General features: G+C 53.2%; 1 protein-coding gene across 2 annotated transcripts; it reads left to right on the top strand.

The window, feature by feature from the left end:
* Positions 1 to 4452: 4452 nt before the first annotated feature.
* On the top strand, positions 4453 to 12614 carry SLC30A3 (solute carrier family 30 member 3). 2 transcript variants are annotated; one of them, XM_061156221.1, is made up of 8 exons: positions 4453 to 4688; positions 8115 to 8296; positions 8951 to 9040; positions 9137 to 9290; positions 9982 to 10180; positions 10409 to 10514; positions 10761 to 10895; positions 11805 to 12614. In XM_061156221.1, the coding sequence occupies exons 1-8, from the start codon at positions 4594 to 4596 to the stop codon at positions 11951 to 11953; spliced, it is 1110 nt and encodes a 369-aa protein (XP_061012204.1). In that variant the 5' UTR covers positions 4453 to 4593; the 3' UTR covers positions 11954 to 12614. The 2 variants fall into 2 exon arrangements, with proteins under 2 accessions (XP_061012204.1, XP_061012203.1); XM_061156220.1 differs by having other exon boundaries at positions 8894 to 9040.
* Positions 12615 to 21407: the final 8793 nt, after the last annotated feature.

The raw sequence follows: 21407 nt of genomic DNA, 5'->3' as shown, positions 1-21407 counted from the left end.
ACGTTTGGGATGGGGTGACGATCATGAGCTTGGTTTTAGATGAATCTTGAGATGCTTTTAGACATTAAAGAGGAGAAGTCAAGTTGACCTGGGTATATGAGATCAGAGATCAAGTGAGAGAGAGATCTGGGAATCATCATGTAAGATGCCACTTATTTTTTCAAGTTTGTTTTTAATAGAAAGTTTCAAACACATATAAAAACAGAATAGTCCAATGATCCTCCATGTACCCATCCCCAAGCTTCAACAATCGTTTACTTGCTGTTTCCAGGTAGTCTTTAGAACTTGTAGACTGGATGATATCTCCATGGGACAGAGTGTAGAAAGGTAAGAGAAGGGGGTGACCAAGTCCTGGACTATTCCAACATTAAAAGGTTGGGAAGATGAGGAAGAACCAGCAAAGAAGACTGAAAATAAGCAGTCAATGAAATAAGAGGAAAACTAGATTATGGCATCCTGGAAGCCAAGTGAAGAAATAAATAATCCCTGAATAACAATTTAATTATGGTATGATAAGTGCTAAGGAAGAAAAAGAAGTATGCAATGAGAATGTATAACCTGCACTAGCCTGGTTTGGGAGAATCAGGGAAGGCTTCTTTGAGGAGGTGACATTTAAGCTGCAGCCTTCCTTCATCCTCTGTATCTCCAACTAAATCTTGCTTCCTCCATCCTGCTTCCTCTGACAATCAGCTCTTCCTTTCTGGGATGGCTTTACGGAGGACTGTGTATCAAGCTGGGGACACAGTGGTGAGAAAGACAACACCTGTCTTCAGGGAGCTCGTGCTCTAGTGAAGAGACAGACAAACAAATGATTTTGTTATCATGTGGTGAGTGCTCCCAGCACCTAAGCACAGTGGGGCCTTGAGATCACCAGGGAAGAGCAGGTAACCCACCTGGGACAGGGGGTGAGGGGATCAGGAAAAGCTTTCTGGGGGTAACACCTCTATATATACCCTTCAGCTTGACTTGGCCTTTTCACACATTAACCCTTGCCCAAAGGCTTGGACTCCAAATCTTGCCCGAGATCTCTGGCTCAGCCTACATGCTGACCTCAGCACTGGGCTTTGCTCTCCTTCTCTCCCAATGTGAACTGGTCCAGCCTGAGGCCCCCTGAAGCCCCCTTTTTGAGCTGCTCTGTCACCATGTGCTCTGGAAGCTGGCACTGACCTGTTCTTTTGAGAACCTCCAGGGCTCCCTGACTCATCTCCTCTGGGACTAAGAATAGCCTAAGGACACACCTTAGGGAAAATTAGTATCTGAGGAAGAAGTAAGAGCATCAAGAGTGGGTAAGTCAGTAACCCAAAACTGCAGAAAAGAAATCATGTCATGGAGAAGGAAATGGCAACCCACTCCAGTATTCTTGCCTGGAAAAGTCCATGGACAGAGGAGCCTGGCGGGCTGAAGTCCATGGGATTACATGACTGAGCATGTGTGCACGAGGGTGGAGGGAGATGGGTTGGTAGCAATAAAGTGGTAGACCTAAAAAAAAAAAAAAAAAGAGAGAGAGAGAAATCAAGGCAAAGCCAGAAGGGGAGAAAACACATCCATCTTTTTTACCAGGAATCCCCAGGTGGGAGAGCAAGGGTCATGGCAGGAAATTAATGTGCAGTGAAGGTTGAATGAAGTGTTCCATACAGGGCACCAGCCCTAAGCTGTCCTAACTCCTGCACAATCTCCCCATCTCCTGTCCAGGTGCAGAATGTCTTCCTCAGACCTGGCATTCAAGAGGACACTTTGCAAAGATTTTCACAGGGCCACTTGATGGTTTCTTGAGAAACAGGTGCAAGCTGTCTGTTTCAAAGCCAAGCTTTTCTTGCATAAATTTCTAAGCAAAAGAAACTATTGGTATTCTCCCAACCCGTTGCACTCAGCTTCCCCAGGCAGCATGTTCCAAGGCCAGGGAGCCGAGGGGAAGGGCAGCCCAGTGATCCATCTGCTCCGACGTCTCTTTCCCTTCCTGCCTTCTCGCTCCCTGCCGGGTGGCGGGTGAGCACGTGCCAGCGTCTACGCCCCCTCCCGGGCATCCGGGGCTGCTGTCCATGGGGCTGAGCCTTGCAGGGGCTGCCCAGGAAAGGAAATCAGAGGAAGCCATTGTTGTTATTATCACGTCCCCGTTGTCGTCATTGGCTGAGGCGTGCCTAAGGGCCCCTGTCCCGCACAGGCTCCCGCGGCGTCTGCCTATTTTCCAGCTCGCCGGCGCCGGCCGCTCCGGGAGAGGTTACTGCATCCGAGCCCTGGAGGGAAAGGTGGCCCCCGCGTCCCCTCTCCAAGGGTCTCAGAGTTGGCCAAGTCCCAGGCCCGGTGCGGAGCTTCAAAAAAAAAAAAAAAAACCCGACGGCGCCAGACGGGACGTGCCCGGGGACCTGAGTGAGGACATGAGTTGCACCCTGATTATAACACGGACGAACAAGGTGACCTTGGCAGGTGGCTTCCCTTCGCGCCGATTCAGTTTGCCTCCCCATAACCCACAGAGGAAGCTGAGGCCCCGTGCTTCTCTGAGAGATTGAGGGAAGAAAGCCACCCCACCCTCGCTCCCTTGCCGCGGTGGACTGTGGGCTGGGTCTCGCGCGGAGAGCTGGGGAGAGGCGAGTGCGTGGAGAGGCTGGCGCGGGCCCCGCGCAGGGCGTGGGTGGAGGAGAGGCGCCCAGGGCGCGCGCAGACCCTTTAGTGCTTCCGTTCCGCACCGCTTCCCAGCGCTGTACAATCCCTCGGCACTCGCCGCCCGCAAACCTTGGCACGAGCCGCACTCTCCCCCGCCAGAACAGCCAGCCCGCCGCCCAGTTTGCCTAATCCGTTCAAGCCTCACCTCCTCCGCGAAGCTCTCCCGGGTTAACCCCATCTCTTCCAACCACTCAGTCTGGCATGTACTCCAGTTTTGTTGTTGTCGTTTTAGGAAGCGCACACGCAGTCTCATTGTCTGGAAAAACAATTTTGGGGTTAGATGTCTATCACCAGAACCCTAAATTCATTCTGACGGGTGTTCACAAGTCCGGTGTATTCCGAAGGGTGCGTTTGATGGGTTTCTTGCCTTGGCTAACTAACCACTCCCACACTCCACCTTCCGCATCCATGCTCACTCTTTGCCCCCCTCCTACGAACCCTCCTCTTCACAGTGTCCCAGCTTGGAGTGCACAATCCATCACCATCCCCTTTTCATTCCACATTGGCGGCAGGTGTGAGGGGCAGGGAACATTGTGCATTTTAAGTTTTAGCTCCCAGCTCAGCCACCGACTTCGCTGTAAGCCTCTCCTTCCCCTGGGCTTTAGTTTAAATGAGGCAAAATGAGGTAATGCCTGGGAAGGTGCTATAGCTTTGGAAGTAAGGAATCCACCTGCTGGCAAGCTGAGCGCTGCCTCCATGAACTTGGGGCTTGTGACCACTGAGAGGTGGCGCGCTCTTCCCTCTGGCTACCCCAGCCTCTGAGCGACACAACTGCGGCCAGTCTCTCGTCCATTTGCCTGTGCGACACCCTGACCCGGGAGGGAGAGAGGAAGCGGCTCCAGTTCCGGTCCTTTATTCACTGGTCGCATGACTTTGGACACCTCTTCCTCTGGGACTCAGTTTACTCATCTGAAAAAATAGGGATAATAACTGACTGAAGGAGAGTTGGAAACTTTTTGTCACCCCATGTCTTTGTATAAAAATAATCATGAGCGGTACAGTGTTTGGCAGCAGACTTTGCTCGCGAATTCCGACCTCACATGCTTCACAGAGGGGTGTCGGGCCAGAGTCCCTGGACTTCTCCCTAATTTGCCACACTGCTCACCCCACGTCCTTTTTCTAGTTCTCTCCTCCACACCTGTTTCTGCCTCCGTGTGTGGGGAGGTGGGGCCACGAGGTGACGGATGGCGGAGAGAGGGGTTGAGATGCCCTGTGGTGGACCTGCACAAGTCGGTGTTCCTTGGGCAAAGATTGGTTGAGAGGTCCCCAAACTTGAAAGTGAAAGTCGCTCAGTAGTGTCTGACTCTTTGTGACCCGATGTACTGTAGCCTACCTGGCTCCTCTGTCCATGGGATTCTCCAGGCAAGAATACTGGAGTGGATAGCTGTTCCCTCCTCCAGGGGAATCTTCCCAACCAAGGGGTCGAACCCAGGTCTCCCGCCTTGCAGGCAGATTCTTTAGTATCTGAGCCATCAAGGAAGCCCCCCAAGCTTGAGGAGCTCCGTTTAGGACTGGTGGGCGGGGCTAGGGCGGGACTAGTCAGCCTAGGGGCGGGGCTATGTAGATTAGCATTCTCTAGAACAGGGTCGGGGCGCAGAGCGCTCCCGCCGCCCCACCTGGCTCTGGCGCGGGGAAATAGAGCCATGCCTATGGGGACAGGGCCCCGGAGGCGGGGCTTAGGCGTGGGGGGGAGAGGCTGGGGAGCCTGGAGGCGGGGCCTGGGGAGCTCGCCCCACGCGGGGCGGGGCTCCGGCAGCCGCGGGAGCCGCAGTTCGGAATCCCAGCGCCACAGCCGCCGCAGTTGCCTTCACTCTGGTGGCCCCGCGGCCCTGCGGGGAGTCTGGGGGTCGGCCCGTCGCTAAGACTTGGCGCGGGGCCCGCCACGCCTCTTCCTCCCTCGGTGGGGCCTAGACGGTCGGGGGCCGCGGAGAAATGGAGCCGTCTCCCACCACGGGGGGCTCGGAGACCACTCGCCTGGTGGGCCCCCGAGACCGCGGCGGCGCTGGTGGCGGCCTGCGTTTGAAGAGGTAGGACCGATCTGGGTCGGCCCTCGGCCGAGGAGGGGCGCTACCCTTCTGCTTTCCGTCTATTTCGTTGTCTCTCTCGGCCGGCTGGCCTTCCCAGCGCACCGCGACCCCCTTGGCTTCGTGGCGGCCGGGCTCTGCCTCTCTGGCCGCGCAGACGCCCCCAGCTCGCACAGCCAACCCCGGCCCCCGCAGGTGGACACCTCGCTCTGGCTCCTGTCGGCCACCCTCCTCCCGGTCCCGAGAAACTGCTCCCAGGCCCTTCCCCCCAAGTCCCTCGACCTTCCCCGCTAGCGACTGCCCCTCCGTCGGGCCGGAGTCCGCTCCAGGAACCCCGATGTACCCATTGCTCCGGGGGCCCTGCAGTGGCAGCCCCTCGGAGTCCCATCTGCAGGCCCCCGGCCCCATCCTCCGAGCGCCCGGGTTCGGGGAGCCGCCTCCTGCTGTGGACAACCGGGCCGAGGATGGGCCCGGGCTCCGCAGCGGGTCTTGCCGGCTCCTGGGGTGGGGGGCGGGCGGCCGCTGGGAAGCGAGGGGGCGGTAAGGAAGGAGCAGGTGCGGTCTGGGCGGCGGGGGTATTCCCGGCTCCGCACAGACGGGGCCGGGGGCGGCGAGGTGTGAAATGAGGCGCGCCGAGCAGTCGGGACAGCGGGCCGGGGGCGGCCGGAGAACCGCCTCCGCGTCCCGCCGGCTCCGTCCGCCTTGTCCCTCCGAGCGGCCGCGCTGGGCCCTCCCTGGTCACCTCCGCCGGCCTTTTTGTCTGGTGGCCCACCGTCCTTTTATCTCGGGAATTTGACAGAGTCTCTGGCCTTTTCTCTTTCCTCATCTCTCCTTTTCCCTCCCAACCCGTGTCCCTTTGTCTCTGATGCGGTGCCTCTGTGTGTTTCTCGCTCCTTCCCTGGGTGGAGGCCTTAAACCTGGATGGGTGGGCGAGTGGATGAGCAGAAGGGAGAGAAGACCCCCTTCTGAATCCCCCCCGCGGAGGACGGCAGTTGTGGGAGCTCCAGCCGTGGCCCTAGCATGTCTTCACATCCCTTTTGACTCTGCTTCAAGACAGTCTCCCCCCTCTACCTGTCCCCTCTACCCCACTCAATATTATTTGTCGCTTGTCTGGGGTTTCAGAGGGCCAGGGAGAGAGAATTGTCTTTCCTTCTCTCTAAACAGCAGGTAGCCCCACTACCACCCACACACCAACAATGAGGCGTCTTTAGTGCCCAGTTAATGCCAAACAAAAGGGAGCAGCCTGTTGATGGCTGACTACCTTGATGCCTGGCTGCACTGTGTCTTCCTGGGCCAGGAAGGGCATCTTGCCCACTGCCCCAAAGCCACTCACCCTCTGTTTGCTCTTCAGACCTGCATCTCTGACTCCCAGTTTCACCTCATTCTCATATGACCATTAGTCACCAAATCCTGCAGTATTTTCTGAAAGAGGTTCTTCCCTCCCTACCTGCCCCTCCTATAAAATTCTGCGCAGGGAGCCTCCGGCCTGGTCTGCTCTGGACCACTCCATCTCCTCTCCTCTCCTCTCTTCCTCCCAGACTAGTGCATCAGCAAGGTCATTTATCTCACGGCTCAGGAAAGATCTAATCAATCAGCGCATCTCCCTTTATGTCCCTTTGAGCCCATCACTTTCCTCCTCAGTCCTTCCCTTGGTTCCTCACACTTAAGCTCCAAGCTGCATATCTTGTCATTGTCATTCCACATGTCTGGAGCCCCATTGTTTACCTCTGTGAGGTTCTCCTTATTCCCATTAGAGCTGGTCACTCCTTCCCCTGTGATCTGAAGTCCTTTGTTCATAACCCTTCCGGCCCCAGCTTCTCCTTGCAGAGTAAGTCACTTGTGACACATGTCTCCCACCAGCCTGAGCTTCAGTACATGTACATTGCCCAGTATATCTTGTTGAAGAATGAGGACAGATTTCAAAGCCACCCTCATCTCCTATCTCCTCTGGAAACACACCTGTATCATACCCATCTAGATTCTAAGTCTTAGAAGGGGATTCCAAGAAGTTAATCTACCTGCCAGCCCTCCACTTTTCCCTAGAAGCATCAAATGTGCCCTCTCCTCCCTCCCACCTAAATTCACCCATTGGCAGAGCTTTCCTCAACCAGAAGACCCCCAGGCACCCCTCCCCACTTTACTACTGGGATTGCCTTTCTGTCATCTGGAGCCTTCATCTTCTCAAGGTTTTTCTTGTCACACCTCCATAGAATTCCCAGGACTGTAAGCTGTAGAAGTTTCTATTCTCCATCCCCACCCACCCACCCCCCGGACTTTAGGTTGGGTGGTATCAGGGTTGAGAATTAGGCCAGAGTGGACCGAAAATTCAGTCAGTCGGAGCTCAGCCTCTCACATCCCCAGGTGATGCTAGAGGTGAGGCCCGCCCCCACGGATCCAGGGAGGCTTACAGTCCTGTGCAGTTAAGGCGGCCTCTGCTGGGTGCTTATGGTCCCACAGGTCCAGCTAATGCATGACAGACTCCCAACCCAGCTCTTGCTGCTGCCACCCCAGCCACAGCAGTCTGCACTGTCTCCTCCCCATGACAACTCAGCTCTGGAATCTGGCCAGTAATTCTCCGTGCCAAGAACTTCAGACTTTTTGGGTCCCCACATTCTACTCCTCTCTTAAAGGGCCAAATTCAGCTGCATGTCTAGAAAGGGAAATGGAAGGACCAGGAATGGAGGCACCCGGAGGTAGGTCCAGAAGGAGGCTAGGTCTGAGCCCCACCCGGCACTTTCACACCACTTCCCCATCGTACTGCCTTCACTGGCATATGCACCTCCTCTTTGTCAAAAGCCTCTCCATCTGCCCAGGCCTTTCTCAGGGCCTCCTTCGGTTGTTTCCCTCATTAGAGTTTTGTTTGTCCTCATTAGAGTCAGTGTATCCCACTATCTGAGCCCTGATAGCACTTTGTTTAAGCTGCTCTAAGGCAATAGCTACCTTCTAAAACATCTCACAGTACTTAGGTAGACATTTGTCTTGTTCACCAAAGGCTCCCAGAGATTAGAAAGGATACCCAGTTCATTTGTATTCCTCGTAATGCCTATCATAATGATTTGGTTGGAGTCGAATCTCAGCTCAACCACTAACTAGCTGTGTGGGCTCCATAAGTTCCCTCCCTCTCCGAGCCTCGTATGTGTAATTCCTTAGTAAGAGGTAGACTCTAAGGTGCTTTCCTTTGTGCTGTGAGACTCTACAGCTCTGTATATGAAAGGAAAAGGGAGGCTGCGATCTGAGTCGTCCGTTTAGCCCCCATCTCTCCTGTGGCCCTCTGTCTAGAAGGCTCCTGGTTTTGACCAGGACTTGGAAAAGGAGAGAGAGATGGGACATCTGATGAAGCTAATCTAGGGGACCCAGGACCTGGGAGTGAGGAAGGAGCAGGCAAGCCCTTGAGCCAGGCCCCAGACTGAACTGCGTTGCCTGCCTCAGTCTCTTCACAGAGGCCCCTGAGCCCCTCCCTGAGGAGCCCAAACCCATGGAGATGTCCTTCCACCACTGCCACCGGGACCCGCTGCCACAGCCGGGTCTCACCCCGGAGAGGATGCAGGCGCAGAGGCAGCTGTGCACCGCCTGTGCTGTGTGTTGCGTCTTCATGGCTGGGGAGGTGGTTGGTAAGTTAGAGAGCATCTCCTCCAACTCCATCCTCAGGATGCCTGCCTAAGTTCCTGGGGGGAGATGCAGACAAGATGGGGTTGACTGGGACAGGGGAGCCGGGTGCCCAGGACTCAGGAAGTAGGAGAGGGTGAGGGACAGGCAGTAACAGGGGGACTCAGGACTGCTTATCAGTACAAACGGGTCCTTTAAAAAGCCTATTTTCTTTTTATTAAAACATGTTATTGTTGGGACTTCCTTGGTGGTCCAGTGGCTAAGACTCCATGCTCCCAATGCAGGGACCCTGGGCTCAATCCCTGTCAGGGAACCAGAGCCCACATGTTGCAGCTAAAGATCCCGCATGCCACAACAAAGATGGAAGATCCTGCGTGCTGCCACTAAGACCTGGTGCAGCTGAATGTTTTAAAATAATCTGTTATTGTAGAAAAACTAGAAAACGCGAATGAGTGAAAAGAAGATGTGTGATCCCATCACCAGAGAAAAACCACCATTCACATTTTGGTATATGTCCCCCCCAATCTCTTTTCCATGCCTCCACACGCACAGCATGATATTTGCTTAATGGAACCAGATGATACGTCACTTCACCCTTGCAGGTGGGTACTTGGCGCACAGCCTGGCCATTATGACTGACGCGGCCCACCTGTTGGCAGACGTGGGCAGCATGATGGGCAGCCTCTTCTCCCTCTGGCTCTCTACCCGTCCAGCCACCCGCACCATGACCTTTGGCTGGCACCGCTCAGGTAAGGTGCCTGCATGGCCTGAGGACCCTTCGACCTGGTCAGAAGGTACCTCTCAGGGTCCTGGGCCGTTCTCTGACAGCTTGTCTCCCCCTGCAGAGACTCTGGGGGCTCTGGCCTCTGTGGTCTCCCTCTGGATGGTCACTGGCATCCTCCTGTACCTGGCCTTCATCCGCCTGCTGCACAGCGACTACCACATCGAGGGGGGTGCCATGCTGCTGACCGCCAGCATCGCGGTCTGTGCCAATCTGCTGTACGTTCCAGTATGGAGCAGGCACCATGTCGGAGGCGGGGCGAGGGGTCCTCCTGCAGGCTGGGAGAGCAGGCTCTCTCTGCCCAGCAGACCCACAGCACATGCACACAATTCTCGCCTTGCTGCCTTGGGGATGTCTGAGAAGGGGCTGGGGTGGAGACCTAAAATTCAGGGTCAATAGACTTGATTAAAGGCCTGCTGGGTACTGGCCCCTCTGCTGGGGACCATCATCCATGTTGTCCCATTTAAAGCACACAACCACCCCTACAAGGTAGGTGGTGTCACCCCTGGCATTCAGTTAATGAGAGATGGTCAAATGGTTAGGATTCCAGCTCTCATGGATAAGAGCCTGGGGTTTGATACCCGTTCGGGGCGCTGAGATTCTGCAAGCTGTGCGGTGTGGCCAAAACAAATAACGAGAGGTGACAAGGGGCCTTGCCTGCCCAGGGCACGTAGCAATTTCAGTAGCAGGGCCAAGATCTGAATCTACATCTCTAGTACCAAGTATTCCTCCCTCCAGGCAACTCTGTTTGTCTCTCTTGGACAGTATTGCTTTCTTCTGGGGATTGGGAAAATAGGGAGAAAACAGGTGGAGAAAGGGCTCCTGGGAGGTGAGAGGAGGGGGCATGGAAGTGGGTGGAGGAGGCTGGGAGCAGGCCACCTGGGCTGAGCTGCTCTGCTTCCCCCTCAGAATGGCTTTTGTGCTGCACCAGGCTGGGCCTCCCCACAGCCACGGGTCTAGGGGGGCAGAGTATGCACCGCTGGAGGAGGGGTCCGGGGAGTCCTTGCCCCTGGGGAACACCAGTGTCCGGGCGGCCTTTGTGCACGTGCTGGGAGACCTCCTGCAGAGCCTTGGGGTGCTGATTGCCTCCATCCTCATTTACTTCAAGGTACCATGTGTGCAAGTCTGCCCCAACCTTCCTCTTGCCTCTCTACACCCCAGCCCTGCCTTCCCTGGGTCCCCATCCCCACCCTACTCCCCCTCCCAGCTCCATAGGACCACTAGCCCAGGGTTATGGTCCCTTTCCCCTCTCAGGCCCTGTTTGTCCAGGGTGCCCCTAGATCTTCCCCTGAAAAGTTCCTAATTCCCAGGCTCTTAGGGCTCTCTTTCTCTGCAGCCTCAGTATAAAGCAGCTGACCCCATCAGCACCTTCCTCTTCTCCATCTGTGCCCTTGGATCCACAGCTCCCACCCTGCGAGATGTTCTCCGTGTCCTCATGGAAGGTGAGTCTGATGATGCTGCTTCCCTGCATCCTCCGCACTGGGCCCTCCCTGACTCCACTCCAGGACTAGGCGTCCCTCTTTCCTCTGAAGAGTGTGTGGGGAGAAGGCTTATTGCTGGAAGGAGGATTCAGGGGTGGGGTGAACTGTGGGGATCTACAGGGTGAGTGGTACAGGATGGGGAGGTGGGGTCCTGACCTCTGGGCAGGAGCAGCTTTGGCAGTAAGGTGTGGTGGGTGCTACTTGCAGGGACTCCCCGAAGTGTGGGCTTTGAACCTGTGCGGGATACCTTGTTGTCGGTGCCGGGAGTCCGGGCAACCCATGAGCTGCACCTGTGGTCCCTGACGTTCACACACTACGTTGCCTCTGCACACCTGGCCATTGGTGAGTCCACATTAGCCCCAGCCAGTTACTTCCCAGAAACATTTCTCCTTTCCCCTCCCACCCTCCAAACATAGGAAGCTGGTCTGAATTACTGGGACTGTTCCCGTCTCTCTGGCTTTCTCAACCTCTAGCTTTGTCTTTTTGTATCTTTCTCTCTCTCTCATGCGTGTTGGAGCCCTAGACAGGGTGTTCTGGGGGAGATTTCACCCTCTTTAAAGTAGTACAGGGCACCAGCAACCCTTTAAAAGATCACTGGTACCCACAGGTCTAAGTGATGGGGCATAGCGAGGTAAATTGTGGCTCCTCCGCTCCACGTAACTTTTAAAAATGATGATTATGAAGACTGTATGGCAACTAGGAAAAATGTTTATGGTATAATGCTAAGAGAGAAAGCTGAATATAAAATTATAGCCACATTATGATTCAACTATTTAAAATATATAGGGTGACTCACAAGCTGACAAAGGATTTTTGAGTTTCTTCCAGATGCAAGAAGCAATCAGAGACTTGCAATTTGGATGCCAAAAATATTATACTCTGTAGGATATTTGATGGTAACTCTAGAGGGACAATGGGAACAGAATATTTGACATCTGGATCGTTGTGGAAAATCGGGTGGTGTGGCTGCTGAAATACACAGCTGTACACTGACACCCAAAGAGAAGAAGCGAATAGCAAAATAAGAACAGTTTAGCCTGTTAGCCTAGTCAGTTAGGGATGAGTCTCCCCAACCTTTTCTTTGAACAGTTGTACACTGTTTGTACAACAGAGAGAAAATAAAGCTCCCATTCAATCCTGGCTTTCATGCCATGCAAAACCCCTGGGTCCCCCTTCACCCATCCTTATCTGGACCCTGGTCTGGCTCCCCACTCCCTTGGGAGCTCGCTGCTTCTTATCACTACCCTGCAGACTCTGCGGCCGACCCCGAAGCTGTCCTAGCTGAAGCTACATCCCGGCTCCACTCCCGGTTTGGATTCTCCAGCTGCACGTTGCAGGTCGAGCAATACCAGCCCGAGATGGCCCAGTGCCTGCGCTGCCAGGAGCCCCCCCAGGCCTGAGCCCCGGCCCCAGCCTCACCCCACTGCCAGGCCCAGGCTCTGCCCTGGACTCTCCTGCCTCCCTGCTCACGGAGAAGGGACGGAGCTGGGCCCGCACCCTTCCCCTCTCCCCCGCTTCCACCTGCCACCTGCCCCCCCAGCCCCAGTGGGCAAGACCAAAGTGTGTGTGTCGGGGAGTGGGCCAGAGTCAGGCTGAGCAGGGAAATCAGTGCAGTGGCAGTGTCGCGGGAGTAGAAGTCCTGTGGTCCCCGCTCCCCATGGTCTGGGGAATCCCCAGTGTCCTTTCTGTGCAGTTCATGTGTCTGCGTGGCAGCCTGGCTGGCTGGGGGCATCTGCCTGTCTGTGTGCTGTCCATGTGCCTATGCCTGGGGGAGGTCAGCAGGGGCCCCCTCCCCACGTGGCCCTTGCTCTGTCTATGCAGGAGCCCCAAAGCCCGCACTTTGTCCACATATTCTAGCCTTGTGGTTCTGTGTCTGTGTGTGTTTCTTGGTGCTGTGGCCTGTGTGTCTCTGTGCCTTGCGTGGCTGTGCTGTGATCTTTATGAGTCTGCACCATCCGTGTGTCCATGTGGGATTCTGTCTGTCCATCCTTCTGTTGGTGCTGTGCCCTCGGCTGTCCCAGAGAGAGGGAGACTCCGCCGAAGCTCCGCCAATAAACTTGTGTCAACTGCACCTCTCAGCCCTGTGCTGACTCCTCGGGAGGGGGTCGTAGAATTGGTCATCTGGGAACTGAGGGAATCCCTCGGCCAGAGTGACCTTGCACAGCCCCCCTGCCCCCTTCCCAGCCCCTCCACCCTCAAAGATCTGTTGCAATGTTGTGTAGGCCGAAACCCACCAGTCTCTTTACTACCTTCCCCTACTTGGCAGCATGGAGTCTGAGTCCTTGACACAGGGGGACACCCACACATTCTGGGCTTGGTTGTAGGAGAAAGACAGATGGTGAGGGGCCAGGAGATCCCAGAGAGTCATTCTGACAGGGATGGCTCGTGGGCCAGAAGCTATGGCTGTGTGCAGGAGTGATTGGACCACAGTGCTGACCTGGCTGTGTGCTCAAGCTGTGTGCTGGGGAGCAGCCCCCAGTCCTGGCTGCCCCAACTCTGACTCCCAGCAACCAACTGGAGTCCAGGTTTACGCCAGGGACCCCAAGGACCTCATTCATCATTACCCTCCCTTTGCCTTAAGAATCATGTATTTTGACAGATTTGACCTTAAAAGTCTCATTAAGGGATTGTTCATTTTCGCTTTAAGAAAAAAAATCAAACTCTGTACTTTGATTTTGGCTCTAGTGCCAGAGTCTACTAGCCTTCATCCCAGGTTGATATAAATTCTAACCTGCAGCAGAGACCTGGAGCAATTTCATTAGCCCATGCATATTTCTCCAAGGCTTCTCCCTCACAATGGAAATATCTTTATTATTAAGTTCTCTTGATTTTTCACAGTCAGGAAAGCAATACACGTTTGCTTTAAAAACCTATCAAAAGAGGGTCTTCCCTGATGGTCCAGTGGTTAGGAACTCTGCATGCACACTGCAGGATGCACCGGTTCCATCCCTGGCTGGGGAACTGAGATCCCACAACCCACGTGACCCAGTCCAAAATCACAACCTATCAGAGGAAAATGTATAAAGTGAATGATTCCCCTAAAATCTTACTCCCAGAGAGAATGGCTATTCACAGTTTGGAGTCCACTCACATTTTCTCATCTTCTACAAGAACATAAAAGGATCACTTTATAGTGAGAATATGTAACCTGCTTCTGTGATTCAGCTGTCCCTCTGGGTGCATCTTTCCAAGTCAGTACACAGAGATTTCATCACTCATTTTAAGGTGTGGCCTTTGGATCCATTGAAAATAGGCCTCTGCACTCTGCTCCCCAGCTGGGGGCCTTGGACCAGACTGGGCGAATTGCTCGCTGCCGGCCGGCTGGCCTGAGTCGAGCACGGGAGGATGGGCCGGCAGTCCATCACACGCGGTGCCAAGGCTGCCCCAGCTGCAGTCTATGCTTTGCTAGTTCCTGATACTTTCTCATTTTACGACTCATTGACTATAGGCCCCAAGTGACAGGACGGGGGCGGGGAAGAGGGAGGAAATGAAGAGCGGAGAAAACGAGGATGAGATTTTTACACTAGGAACAGCCTTAAACGGCAGCCCTGCCCTATACATACCAGGCTGTGTCCCCTTGCAGGGGAGGGGACAGACCTCACATAGCAGCAATCCATCTCGGTTCCCCACCCATCCATTCCTGCAAAACGAGGAAGAGGAAACAGAGGCTCAGAGAGGGAATGGGACTTCCGCAAGGTCACCCAGCAAGTGACCAGGGCAGGTGCAGAGCCTGGGCTCTCGCTCGCTCCCATCCAGGCCCTTGGAAGCTCTCGCCCAGTTGAGTTTCTCAGCAAAACTCTTGCCCACTCCCTCCCAGCAACCTGCTGCCGCTGGCTCGCCCATCCTGGCACTCTGCCCTCAGATCCCTTGGTTCTGCCTCAGTCTTCTGCTCATACTCTGGTCACTGGTAACCCCGCTGCATTTCAGCTTTCCTAATTACTAAAAGAGGGGTGATGTGACGTTGTGGGTGTGAGTGTGCCTGGTATAAAGAGGGCACGGAGGAAAGGGTTACCTTTTGTATGGTATCTGAGAATGAGGGGAGGGATTTCAGGGCAAAGGGTGATCTGGCACCCTGATAGTGGGGACAGGAGCCCACATTTATTGAGCTTATACTTGGCGCCAGGCACTGCGAGGCAGAAAGTGTGATCTGTGCTTTACAGATGGAGAAACTGAGGCTGACCCTGCCCATGCAGCTAGTCACGGTCAGAGTTGAGTCAAATTCAGCGCTGGCTGCAATAAGTCCCCAGCCGTTTTCCACACTGCCCTGCCTTTCCACCCCCCTCCTCCAGGCGTTGCTCTGTTGAGGACAGGGAAGGACAGAAGAATCAGGAGCATTTGCCCATTCGTAGGGCACTCCCAAGGGAGTCCAGGAAATCCTTATCTGCAGGAGCTGCCTGTCCTCCCGATTATCTCCCCAACCCACCTCTCCGCTCGCTTACCCAGCAGGCCCATGTCCTTCCTCGATGATAAAAATGAATGGCGGAGGGAGAGGTGAGGAGAAAGGGCCGGGGAGGGGCGGGGACCAAGGGGAGGCTTGTGGAAGAGCAAAGCAGAGGAGGGCCCATCCGTCAGCCCAGCCCTGGCAGCTCTTTACACGGCTGGTTAATAATACCAGGGGAGGAGAGGGGAGAGGGCCCCTCTGGAGGCCCAGAGGGACCAGGAACAAGGGAGAACCAGAGGAATAGGAGGTGGGCGGAGGGTCAGAGTGCAGTTGTAGGAGAGTTCAAGAGAAGTCAAGGAGCTAGAAGGAAAAACCAGAGTGGGAGGCGGTGGGTTGAAGGGCCTCCTGCTTCAGAGACATGAGAGGGATGTGGGGGGCAGGGCGGGATCGGGGCAGCTGGGCTGGCCCTGCCCTCCTCACAGACCACTCACCTGGGGGCAGCTGGACCAGCTGGCCGCAGGCGGGACCAGGCCTTCCTGTCTGAGGGGCAAGGGCTGAGGACTCAGGGAGCAGAGGGCAGCCTGTATGTGGCCAAGAGCAAGCTCAGAGTGATAAAGTGGTGTCCTCCTTCCTCCAGGGGCCCTGCTGCCCCTTTTGGCACTTCCCTAAGATGTGGGCCCATCCTGGCTGCCTTGAGCCATGCTGTCTGTAACAAAAGGGGGAGCATCGTCCCCCTGCGGCCTGTGGTAGCAGTCCAGGCAGCCGGAAGATTCTGGAGGGACTGGCAGGATCTCAAGTCATGCTGGGAAGACCCCTGCCCCTCTTCCTGGCAGATTCCCCCACCTCTGTGGGGAACCACTTAGGGAGTTCCTTTGATGGTTTTTTAGGGGATTTTTTGGGTTTGCTTTTTTTTTTTTTTGCCACACCATGCGGCTTGCTGGATCTTAGTTCCCCAACCAGGAATGGAATCTGGTCCCAGTAGTGAAAACGCTAAGTTCTAACCACTAGGTCAACCAGGGAATTCCCTACAGAATTTCTTTTATACTTGAAAGACTTTTCCTCCCCAACTGTGAGAGCTCCCTGGGCCTCCCTGTCCCAGCTCTGAACCCCCAGACCATCTCCCTGAGCACCTGGTCAACACCTTCCAAAGGGTGCTGGGCAGTTCCCAAGTGCCCGTGGAGCAGAGCCTGGGGCTACACATGCAGCCCTGGTCTCAAAGGCTCCCACAAAGTGGGTCCTGTTGGCAGGTCAGGTAAGAGAGAGTTGGGTGGGGAGCATGGGGAGGAGGAGGGGCCCAGTGTTGCTAGAGCCTGAGTCCCACGCCTGCAGCTGCACTCCCCATGCTCCCTCTGCCCCAGCCCTCCTCCCTCTGCCCTCTGGCTATAGCATCTGCAGCCCCTTGTGTGGGTGGTGCTCACTCAGAGGACAAGTCTCCTCTTGTCTGGGCTGAACTTCTGCACCTGGCACCAACCTAGAGGCCATGGTAGCCACCCTGGGCCACCCTCACACCTCACCCTTGGGCTATTCCTGGCTTCTCCTCATGAGCTAGAACTCCCAGTCCTTCTGTTACCAAGCTCCTACTGGCTCACTGCACAACAGGCCAAGAAAATTGAGAAATGAATTGTTGGGTCAGGAAACAGTGACTTTCTTCAGAAAGGCAGAAGACTGAGAAGATGGTGGACTGGTGTCCCAAAGAACCATCACTCTGGAGTTAGAATTGAGGCTGTGTTTATTGTCTATGGCTGTGCCACATGGGGTGTGGGGTCTTAGCTCCTTGAAGGGATAAGACCCATGCCTATCCCTTGTGTTGACAGCTAGACTGCCAGAGAAGTCCCTCAGGCTTCTTCTGTCCTAAAAGGGGAGAACACGTGGTTGGTTGTTACAGACCTCTTGGTGCTGAAATCTTTTGTTCTTGGCAGCTGTTTAGGTAGGTCTGGTCACAATGTTCCTATAAACCTCCAACAAGACAAATATTATTCTCTGTTCTACAACTTTTTATCTCTGTGTGAATGGAAAAGTGTTAAACTTTTAAAGATCAGAACCTTAGGACTATCCTGTATATTTTAGGCTATAGGCAACCTTCTTAATTTGTAGCAAAGGTAATGTGTGTGTATTAGACGCTCAGTGGTGTCCGACTCTTTGTGAGTCCATGGACTGTAGCCCACCAGGCTTCTATGTCCTTGGAATTCTCCAGGCAAGAATATTGGAGTGGGTTGCTATGCCCTTCTCCAGGGGATCTTCCAGACCCAGGGATTGAACCCAGGTCTCCCACATTGCAGACAGATTGTTTACGGTCTGAGCTACCCAGGAAGCCCCCGAAGCAAAGGTAATAGTAAAAAAAAAAAAATAAAATAAAATAAAAATTAAAACAAGCAAACAACAACCCAGATCCTTCTGGAAGATTTTATGGTTAATTCCTAAGTTAATTCTCCTCACAATTGGAGAAAAGTACAACAGCCTCTGCCATCCTAGCCTAGAGCTATGCTCCTGCGGAAGACTGCAGGCTCTGGGTGTGGATGGGTTTCCTTTCTTAAAGGAAAACAAAACAAAAAAAATCTTCCCAGACTAGAACATGAAAGCTCTGTGTAGGTGATCTCCAGGTGCACCCCTTTCGAGTTTTCCTCTCTCCTCTGGTACCGTGCTCATGGCACCTGGTCCCAGGGTTTACTGCCTGACTTTCTCTGACCCAAACAGTCAGAGCATCCATTTCCATTCTCTGATTCCCTTTGGCTCAACCAAGACAGGCTATAAATTTTAACAGGACTGTCGCCAAAAAGCCTAGGGAGGAACGAAAGGGAACCAAATCCAGGAAATAAAAGACAGCTAGAGCTTCCCAAAATAAGCAGGTTTCAGACATTAACAATAGCAAACTTGCCTTTTCCCTGACCTTGGAGTCTGCCCAGAGATCACTCCTGGCTCCCTTCCATCTCGCCCACCTGCTGCACCAGAGCAGGATGAGATCTGGACCTGGTTGCACAGGATTTCTGAGAAGGGTGGCAAGGGGCTGAGGTTGCCTGGTAGATTGATAACAGCCCCTGAGGGAAGGCACTGCTTTCCTTGTGTTCATCTTCCCAGCACCAAGCTCACAGCCTGGCACTTCATAGACTCTCAGTAACAACTGCTGGGAAGGAATGAACGATCGATGGAAGGAGGGGGAAGGATTGGGCGTGGGGTCAATACAAAGCCAGTAAAGTGCCCTCTTAGTCCCCAGGCAGGCCCCCATCCCTGGCTCAGCAAGCCCATGCCTTACAGGCTGACTCCATAGGGCAAATTTGCAGCACAATTTTGTTGTTGTTCCATAGCTAAGTTGTGTCCAACTGTTTGCAACCCCATGGACTGCAGTACTCCAGGCTTCCGGGTCCTTCACCATCTCCAGGAGTTTGCTCAAACTCATGTCCATTGAGTCGGTGATGCCAACCAACCACCTCATCCTTCTCAGTGAGAAGAGGAGGGAGTGGCAGAGGATGGTAAACAGTCCTTATCTCCCCCTTCTCCTGTGGTGGCAACTAATCAGGTGACTTCAAGAAGGAAGTAATTGATATTTCTAGAAAGGGTCCTCCAGGGTGGGTGGGGTGCCATGGCCCAGCCTGGACACTGCCTCCCCCAGCCCTACCACAAATTCATTGTGTCTAGCTTCCCCCTGAGCCCAAGGGGATGACCCATTAATTAATCTCCTGAGGATCCATCACAACTTTCCCAACCTTTTCTAGACTCTCAGGTTCTAATTCCAACATCTTTTATTCTTTGGCAAACAACCTCAGCTTCTAAGCCAGTCCCTCACTAAGCCCATGAACTTGGTGTCTCACCTTCTTCCCACAGAGCATCAGAGTAATAACTCTTGTGATTAAGTCTGTGCCTCAGATTTCATTCTCTGTAGTCTCCTGCAGAATCTGATCCTGTCCATATCTCTTTGCATGCCTCACATGCCTGAAATCCTGGGCCTCTCTGAGAGCTTTCTCCTGAGTTCTTCTCCACCCTTTCTGAGATTCAGATTTTAGCTGATTACTTTTGCACCCATTCTTTTGGTGAACTAATACAGAGGCACATATTTAAAGAGTTTTCATTACCTTTATATTGATGATTCTGTCATCAACAAATGTTACTTAAGCACCAACTATGTGCTCAATGCTTTACTAGGTGCTTGGTGCTTGGGGTATATTAGTGAGTAACATCCCTGTTCTCACGTATGTGTGTGCACTCAGTCATGTCCACTCTGTGACGCCACGGACTGTAGCCTGCCAGGCTCTTCTGTCCATGGAATTTTCCAGGCAAGAATACTAGAGTGGGTTGCCATTTCCTACTCCAGGGAATCTTCCTGACCCAGGGATTGAACCTACATCTCTTGCTACTCCTGCATTGGAAGGCAAATTCTTTCCCACTGTACTACCTGAGAACCCTGCTGTTATGTTATCACATGTAAATATCACTATTGACCTCTGTCACACTTAATCCAATTTCCTAGCTTTGTTATGGATGTGACATCTCCATATTTATGTCCCACAGCAGCTGAACAGTATTGTGCCCAAGCAGAATTCACCTGTCCCCACTCTAAGCTGGCTCCCTGTCTATACCCATCCCTGTTCTCCCAATCCCAAGATGCTGCAACAACATCCTAACTGGATTCCCTGATGATGGAATGGCTCCTACCCCCGTCTCTTCCAGGTGCTGCCTCCAGACTAGTCTTTCTAATGCACTCCTTCTCAGCCCTGCACCATCACCAGCACTGTCCCCCACAGTCCACAGGATACTGTTACAGAATTACAGACGTGTATCAGTGGGCTTCCCCTGTGACTCAGATGGAAAAGAATCTGCTTGCAATGCGGGAGACCTAGGTTTGATCCCTGGGTTAGGAAGATCCCCTGAAGGGAATGGCAACCTATTCCAGTATTCTGGCTTGGAAGATTCCATGGGCAGAGAAACCTGTTGGGCTACAGTCCATGGGATCACAAAGAGTCTGATATGGCTGAGCGACTGTCACTTCACTTCACCAAAGCTACACTACAACTTGCAATCCTCATGTCACTGGGAGCTTCCAACTCTACCCTTTCAACTTGCAGCCTTAGGGGCACTGACTGACTTGTCCAGGGTTGCAGGTCATTAGTGAAAAGTGGCAGGAACAGGATGAAGATGGTCTAAGTGGAATACCTATTATGAGAGGATTTCCTTCTTCACTGCAATAGGGAAGAGTTGGGGGAAATGATTTTGCAAGGAAAAAAGGGAATACATTAGGTTAGACTCGTTTTTCACAGAGGTATGTATTTAGAGAGTTCATCCAAGAGTAAGTGTAAGTAAAAAGGAATGCTAATATTTGTAAAGTGTTAGAATAGTGTTTGGCACATAACTAGAGCCATGTTAACTTTTTTTTTTTTTTTTTTTTTAAGAACTAGATCAAATCACTTAAGAATCTCAGGAGGAAAGGAGACTAGGAAACTTCATTTTTTAAATGGTTACTGTTAATGCTAATCACCTGGAGCACATGAAGTTGCTTCTTAATGGACATGAAACAGGCTCAAGCATGAGTGTTCTGTTTAAAGGTTTGTTTTTGTTTCTTACTGATAGCCTCTTTTAATTTCCCAGTGTCATAAGAGCTTCTTTCTGGTTGGAGGGGGAAAGAAGTGTATTCAGCTTTGAGCTGAACACCTCCACCACTTAGCGCTGAGTGGAATGTGTGTGCCCCTTGGCAGCAAACACTGCTTCTACTGAGGATGAGCTGCACTGAGTCGTGGGAATCTGTGTGTGACAGAGTCCCCGGTACTTGGGAAAATAATCTCTGATTTGTCCGAATAGCCTACAAAGAGTAACTGAAGTTCTCGAAAGGAGTAGAAGCATTCTAAATGGATACTCTCCTTTCCAACCAACCAGGTCCTCCAGGTACCCGAGGGAGAACTCATCAGGGTCAGGGGTTTAAAGAGCCTGGGAAGGGTTAACATTAGGGGGACTGGAGACAGCTCAGTGCCCCAGACAAACAGATGGTGTTATATCCAGTCCCTTCGTTCTTCAAACAGTGCCCATGGCTATAAACTCCTATTTCTGTGGGAATCTACCTGCAAACCTCTCAGTGTGGCTCATCAGACTCTCAACTTTTGACAGTACAGAGCAGAAAGGTTCTGCTGGGTCCAGTACATTCTCTGAACTGCCACTGCTACATTCAAGAAAGTAAGATTCTTCACTCTCCTCCCATCCACCTGCCAAAGCTTGCCCCTCCTCAGGAACCAGCCCGAACCCCAGCTCTGTGGGCCTTTCTGACTCCAGGACAGTTGGGCTGGTCTCTCTTCTGAGAACCAGCTTGCCACACATGCCTTAGAGTTATTCTCTGGGAGCTTAGATTTGTGTGACTTGTCTCTCCTATTGCCTTTGGATGCCCTGGAAGCCTGAAATAACTTTTTCCTTTTTATTAGAAAAGTGGGTGTGAAGTCAAGTGGTCCTGATACATGACTACAAGCGATATGACTTTGGTCAAGCCACCTTTTCTA

Source organism: Dama dama, chromosome 11, assembly GCF_033118175.1.
Source record: "Dama dama isolate Ldn47 chromosome 11, ASM3311817v1, whole genome shotgun sequence".
Classification (NCBI taxonomy): domain Eukaryota; kingdom Metazoa; phylum Chordata; class Mammalia; order Artiodactyla; family Cervidae; genus Dama; species Dama dama.
The sequence above is the reverse complement of the archived record's forward strand: the minus strand, read 5'-3'. Positions and strand labels throughout refer to the sequence as shown.